This window comes from Setaria italica, chromosome VIII (genome assembly GCF_000263155.2).
Source record: "Setaria italica strain Yugu1 chromosome VIII, Setaria_italica_v2.0, whole genome shotgun sequence".
NCBI lineage: Eukaryota > Viridiplantae > Streptophyta > Magnoliopsida > Poales > Poaceae > Setaria > Setaria italica.
The window spans coordinates 25043415-25050393 of NC_028457.1; the positions used below are offsets into that span (position 1 = coordinate 25043415).

At 45.0% G+C, this 6979-nt stretch overlaps 2 protein-coding genes across 8 annotated transcripts; one reads left to right on the forward strand and one right to left on the reverse strand.

Annotated features, from left to right (window-relative positions):
• Positions 1-1983, reverse strand: LOC101768224 (probable serine/threonine-protein kinase PBL23). Its single transcript, XM_004979278.2, has 2 exons — positions 1549-1983; positions 1-1403 (listed from the first exon to the last, which is right to left on the reverse strand). The coding sequence occupies exons 1-2, from the start codon at positions 1576-1578 to the stop codon at positions 204-206; spliced, it is 1230 nt and encodes a 409-aa protein (XP_004979335.1). The 5' UTR covers positions 1579-1983; the 3' UTR covers positions 1-203.
• A 130-nt stretch (positions 1984-2113) lies between these two features.
• On the forward strand, positions 2114-6979 carry LOC105915053 (zinc finger BED domain-containing protein RICESLEEPER 2-like). 7 transcript variants are annotated; one of them, XM_014805689.2, is made up of 8 exons: positions 2114-2449; positions 3002-3083; positions 3446-5393; positions 5470-5556; positions 5670-5712; positions 5804-5996; positions 6367-6613; positions 6708-6966. In XM_014805689.2, exons 3-6 carry the CDS (start codon positions 4221-4223, stop codon positions 5869-5871), a joined length of 1371 nt encoding a protein of 456 aa, XP_014661175.1. In that variant the 5' UTR covers positions 2114-2449; positions 3002-3083; positions 3446-4220; the 3' UTR covers positions 5872-5996; positions 6367-6613; positions 6708-6966. The 7 variants fall into 7 exon arrangements, with proteins under 7 accessions (XP_014661175.1, XP_012704007.1, XP_022684781.1 ...); XM_012848553.2 differs by having other exon boundaries at positions 6367-6979; XM_022829046.1 differs by lacking the exon at positions 6367-6613 and having other exon boundaries at positions 5893-5996; positions 6708-6972.

Below are 6979 nucleotides of genomic sequence, written 5' to 3' on the forward strand. Positions count from 1 at the left end.
TATAGGAACTATGCTTTGTTGTACATGCTATTTCAAAGAATACAAATGTCAAGCTACCATTAAAGTTTCAATTTTCATCACCATCTCACCATGATACATTGATATGCCTAATTGTGTAAGCGCGCAGGAGGGAACAAAGCAACAGCGTTAATCATGATGGATCATTCTACATGAGAGATACATTCACCGACTCCCGAACCAGACTAGCCATCGCAACGGGCCAGCTCTAGCGCCGTCTCGAGGGTGGCCACGACTTCCGAAATGGACGGCCGGGCCTCCCACTGCAGCCGCACGCAGCGCACTGCCTCCTGCGCCACCAGTTCCGCCGCCTCCAGCTGTCTCGGCGTTGGCTTCACTGCCGGGCGCCTGTCCAGCACCTTCCACAGCTCACCCGCCTCAATCAGTGGCACGGCCAACTCCACCAAGGTGTAGCTGTTGTAGCGAGCAAAGTTGTCCTGCTTTGCCCTCTCCTCAGTCTCCTCATCCCGTTCTTCTGTCGTGTCCTCTTCCTCACACTCGTCTCCCTCCTCTGTTTCCTTCCATTCGTCTCTCTTCTGCTGCTCTTCCTCCCACTCTTCTCTCTCCTCCTCCAACTCCCGTACTTCTCTCTTCTTCTCTTCCTCATAGGCGCGTATCTCCTTCTCCCTTTCTTCTTCTAACAAATGTCTTGATGTCTTCCCCGTCAATACCTCCAGCATCACAACACCAAAACTGTAGACGTCGCTCGTCAGGTTCAGATCGCCTCTAAGAGCGTACTCCGGGGCTATGTATCCATAGGTGCCGCAGACAGTCTCCGTATGGTCCGGGCCTTCCCATGTGAGTGCCAAACCGAAGTCCGTCAAGCGCGGCGCCCAGCTCGCATCGAGAAGGATATTGGACAACTTGACGTCGCGGTGGATCACCGGCAGCTCGGCGTAAGATTGCAGGTACTCGATGGCCCGGGACACGCCAAGCAGTATCTCGATGCGCATCTTCCAGGACGCCGTCACCGGCGACGGCGATGGCTGGCCGTGCAGGTGGATGTCGAGCGAGCGGTTCTCAAGAAACTCATAGACGACCAACAGATCTCCCTGCTTCTCGTTCTGCTTTTTCCAGAACTTCGGAAGAAGCTGGCGCTTCTCCTGCGGGACACAGGATCCAAAGAGACGGACGATATGCTTGTGGCTAACTGAGTGGAGGATGGTCACCTCTGCCTGGAACTCTTCTATCCCTTGAATTGAGCCGTGCTCTCTCCGCTTGATGGCTACCTCTCGACCGTCAGGAAGCCATCCCATGTACACCGAGCCGAACGCGCCTTCACCGATCTTTTTGTCAGGAGCAAAGTTGTTGGTGGCCTTTACGAGCTCCTTAAAAGTAAATACTTCGACCTGATGGGCTTCCTTCCAATCGATCTTTGGAGCATTCTAGTATAGAGATGCACATATCGAAAAGGGGGAAATAAAGAGGAAAAATCAGAATTCTAAGCTTCCTTTGGAGGCTGGAGCCAAAGTATAATTGCACAGTTGAAAGCTTGAGGCTCCATATGCATTACAAATTTACAATCTGTACCTGGGAGTCCTGGACGGCGATCTGGTGCATGGAGAAACTGGCGCGGAAGAACAGAAGGGCGAGGGAAAGATGCGGAGGCTGATCCGGAGAAACGAAGTTTCCTGGAAGTGGTGTGGAATGGTTGGATGTGGTCAACTGGTCACCGCAGACGCGGAGGCGACTAGGGGGACAGTCGTCTCCCGGTTGGGAGACGCCCGACAGTAACCCTGCAAATGGTTTGGGCTGAAATAACTTTAACAGTTTGGATTTTACTTTGGGCTTCCCTTGGGTGCTAATGGGCCAACACTACTAACAAATTCACTTGGTTTGGGCTCCACCTCCCTAGCAGTTTGGTGTGGTGTGGTGAGGGATAGTTATTATTGGAGTTCTAATGGGTCGAAACCGTGGGTTCCAACTGCTAAAGGATCCGCCGGCCTCCACCTCCACCTCCGCCTGACCGCCTCCGGCCTCCCTCTCCCGAGATCCCGCCGCCGCCACCTCTGCCTTGCCTCGCCTCCCTCCCCGTCCCGAAATCCCGCCGCCGCCACCTCCGCCTCGCCTCCCTCCCTGCCCATCCCGAGATCCCGCCGCCACCACCTCCGTCTCGCCTCCCTCCCTTCCCATCCCGAGATCCCGGCCAAGGACCTGGCAGGGGCGTCGTCGTCGTCGGCAGGGGCGTCGGCAACTTCGACCTGGCCAAGGACCCCGCCAAGTACAACCTCGTCGACCCGCCGGAGAGGAACACCGTCGGCGTGCCCGCCGGTGGGTGGACGGCGATCCGGTTCAGGGCGGACAACCCAGGGGTCTGGTTCTTGCACTGCCATCTGGAGGTGCACACGAGCTGGGGCCTGAAGATTTCGTTTGAGGTCCAAGCGGAATTCAAGAGGTTTGCTGAATCAATGGAGCAATCATGTCGTGAAAGGTAATAATCTTCCTGATTCTGAGGTTTCCTGATTGCTGAATCAACGGAGCAATCATTTCGTCTGTGCAAAGGCAATGCTTCCATATTGAAATCTTGTATATTTTTTCTCGACCACGCATGAGAGGGGATAAAGGACCCGGGACCTTTGATTTGAAAGTGTAGAATGTAGATACCTTTTCTAACATTTCTTGGTGTCAACAGTAATTGTTCTATCTATGGATCTTCTTTTGAGAATATAGTTTGGCTATTTGGCTGTATCTATGAAATGATAAAAACGCTTTTCTGCTGATTTATCTGTTCATGCAGTTGTCACTTTCCAGTTACCATTTGAACTGACAGGTATACTTTAGAATTGAATGGAATAACATTTGATGGACCTTACTCTTATATGCTTAATTTCAGTTCTAACGGCTGCTAGATCTCATCCTTTGTATTTCCACCAATATCCTCCTATAGGCAATAATCCTATTGGATGCAGAACTCTTATATGTTAAACGTTACATGGCAATATGTTTTATTAGCATGCTTAATGTTTTACTCTATTGGATGCAGAACCGCGCTGGATTGCGACACTTCCTAGATTTCGTCTGAGGTGCACACGAGCAAGCGCCTGCAATTTATTTCGTCCCTGCAAGTAAATATCTGCTTTTTACATATAGCTTACCTATATGTGTACATTCTTTTGCATTCGTGTCGATGATTGTAACATAAAAATGGCTCAAGTTAATATGCATTTGTGCTTATATGCATGGTTGGGCAGACAATCTATTGACATTTCTATATGCTGCTGTAGGTATATTCTTGCTTTAGGTGGCAATTTACTGGTGAATTGATTTATAATCAAATCTCTTCTTCTCGAACATATAACCAAACCTCTGAACATGGCTTCTAGAAACCTGCATATGTGTTTGTTTTAATTCTTGTTAGTATAATCAGTACTCAAATCTGCAACTAATCATTTCTCTAATAAGTTCTGATAAGCCATAAAATTGTTAGGGATTCTTCAACATGTCTCTTAACACATCGGAAAGCTCTGATGACTCTAATTCAACTCAAACACGTGCAAAAAGGTCCAAGGTGTGGGAACATTTTGAGCAGAATCTTGTGGAAGTGGATAAATTTTTAGAGCTGTTTGCAAGTATTGTCGAATGCAGTTAAGCACCAAATCTGGAACTAGTAGCCTTAGAACCCACCTTTCTCAATATTGTCATGCAATTGGGGAAGCCGAGAGGAACAGATTCATAGCAACCTTAAAGAAGCCCATAGAGAACTTTGTGTTTGACCCTCAGTTTAGTCGTGAGCGTATGATAGAGTTTGTCATACATGCTGAAATCCCATTTAACAAGTTTGAGGATCCATACTTCGAACCATGGGTTCAGTCCATGCAGCCAACTCTAAGTGTTGTGGGACGACAAACTGTTCGCAATGATTGTCTAAAGAAGTACCAGAGAATAAAGCAAGATATTCAGAATGAACTTGAAAGCCTAGACTCCCATGTGTGCTTGACATCGGATTTGTGGACATCAATCCAAAATTTAGGCTACATGGTTGTAACAGCTCACTATATCACTCCTGACTTCAAGATCAAGAAGAAGATAATAAGTTTCAAAGAGGTCAAATATCCACACTCAGAGTTTGCTATCGAAGAAGCACTTGCAGCTGCTTGACTGAGTGGGGCATACGGAACAAATTGTTTACTCTCACAGTGGACAATGCTAGTAACAACAACACTGCATGTGACCTGTTGGTAGATACTCACAAGTATGAGTTGATGCTTGAGGGTGCACATTTGCATGTGAGATGTTGTGCGCATATCCTGAATATTTTGGTTCAAGATGGGATGAAAATTATTCATGAGGGGATAAAGAAGATTCGGGAGCTCTTGAAGCACATTGTCTCTTCGCCCTCAAGAATGCAAGCTTTTAATGAAATTGCAGTGGTGAATGGTCTTCCAACAAAATGTGGTATTGCTCTTGACATACCCAACCGTTGGAATACCACCTTCAAGATGGTTGCAGAAGCAATCAAGTACAAGACCGTCCTAAATAGCTATGCAAATAAACATGCAGAAATTCCTCCAAATGAACAAGAATGGAGCACAACTGATTCAATCTGTAAGTTTCTTAAAACTTTTGAAGAGGCTACAAAAGCAATATCGGCTCATAGGAAACCAACTTCATACATGTTCTTGCCTTTAATTGTTTCAATTTGGGATGCCTTGGATAACCCTTCTTGGCAGACAAGTGTGGCACTACAAGACCTGGCTGCAGCCATGAGGATCAAGTTTGAAAAGTATTGGGGTAGAGATTTTGATGAGTCAAACCAGCCTATTCCTCGCAGAAATAAAAAGGATTATGATGTCAACCTTGGAATTGTTATTGCAACAATGTTAGATCCGAGGGGAAAAGCAGAATATGCAGAGTTCTTCTACCAGAAGATTTGTAGCAATATAGATCAGATTGATTCAAGTGTTGATGCTGCTCTAGTTTGGATGAAAAAATACTTCCTGGAGTATGAGCAACGCTTGAGGAGAGTTAATGCATACTCTGTTACATATTCAAGTGAGGGCAGCATTTGTGTGGGCTCACCGGTGCTTGCGAAAAGGCAGCTAGGATCAGAATTTGCAAACTTCAAGTCAAGTCGGAGAAAGACTCGTCCACCAAAATCTGAATTTGACATCTACTTTGAAGAAGATTGTGTGGAAGACATTGAAAACTTTGACATTTTGGCTTGGTGGAAGGCACATGCTGAGAAGTTCCCGATCTTATCAGTTATGGCACGTGATTTCCTCACCATTCCTCTTAGTACCGTTTCTTCCGAATCAGCCTTTAGTCTTGGAGGTAGGATTCTTGGGGAGTCAAGAAGCTCACTAACTCCAGAGATGTTAGAAGCCCTTGTGTGTGGGAAAGACTGGTATTCAAGGAAAAAGATGCAGACAATGAAGGTATACCCTCATTCTGTTTTGGCATGTGTGCATATTTCCATGTTCATTTACTTACTATATGCTCATTATATTGCAGGTCAACAAATTAGTGAAGATCAGACTAGTGAAATGGTCACCTTTGTCACTCCATCAGACTAGTGAAATGGACTTCGACATCTCTCAGGTTTGTTTATGCTAGCAGTATCCACTGGAGGTTGGGTCTCGGACGATTTATTTGTTGTTTGCAAATGATGTCCAGAACTCTGAGATTTTATAGTATCTGTTGTGTTGGAGCAGGCCACAAGATGTTCTGGAACTGAATTCTTGAAGAATACCACAGGTCTCTTTAACTCTTGGTTCTTGGATGCTGTTGCATAGAGGTTTCTCTTTTAAATGCTTTAACTTTTGTATTTTTCCTTTTTGTACTACAGCTAGAGTATATATCAAACCAGTTGAGAATCACAGAAAACCTTATTTCTTTGAAGTATTACCATGTTAATTTTTGATGTCTTGGAACTAGATGAAGTGAACTATCTTTGATGTCTTGCTGATTTCTGGAATGTACTATGGGTTGCTGCTGCTTCTGTAGCTGGAAACGCTGGCCACATGCTCGACCAGTTAATGGTGAGGACACCATACGCCTTTCTCTTTACTCATCTCACCCCAGTTCTGGCTAATTGACTGTAAATAAGTTTGTATAATATAGATACTAAAAGAAACCCTGTCTCTTGTATCAGCTGCCCTGCTATTTACCAATTAGTACCTTGTTTTGGCCACTCTAATTTGATAGCTTGCTAGGTGTGCTCTTAGAACATGAGCACAGACTTCATTCAAGTTATATTGAATTTAGATAATCCTAGTAGCGAAGAAAATTGAGTCTTGTACTTACACCTAGGATTTGTGTTATTCATTACCCATGTCAGTGCTTGTATCCTTTTGATTTCAAGCTCTGTTTGTGAGAACATCTAACTACAGCCTGTTATTCTTTATGCAGTACAATAGTGTGTTTGTGACACGTCACTATGACAATGGATAAAGGTTGATGAATTAAACTAAGAAGTGGGAAAATTTGCTGGTGTTTTCCTCAAGCAGTTAGCAGTCCAAGATTTAGTGACAGCAGGGAGCAACCAGTTTGGTTTTGTTCTTAGGGCTGATACGATAGGATTAAACTCGAGCCTGTACCCTCAACCGTATTCTTGCATAGGATGGAATTGCTTCTAAAAGGAACAGTTTATTGTCAGGTTGATGACACCTCCGATTAAACTCGAGCCTGTACCCTCAACCGTATTCTTGCATAGGATGGAATTGCTTCTAAAAGGAACAGTTTATTGTCAGGTTGATGACACCTCCAGCTGCACCACTGTTTCCTTCCCTTGAGATTGAAGCCAACTCCTCCCAAATGGTGTTCCAAAGGGTACCAAGCACAAGCGTGAACAGTATATATATGTAACATAGGTCTTTGCAACTTGTTTGACTACTAGTAGCTATCTAATGGGTTCTTATTGGGTTGTAACCATATTTGGCAAGCAGTTTGTATAACTTATGCACTGAAAAGTTTGAGGTGGTATGGTGTGTGAAGGTGGAAGTTTGATTTGGAGTGGGTTAAA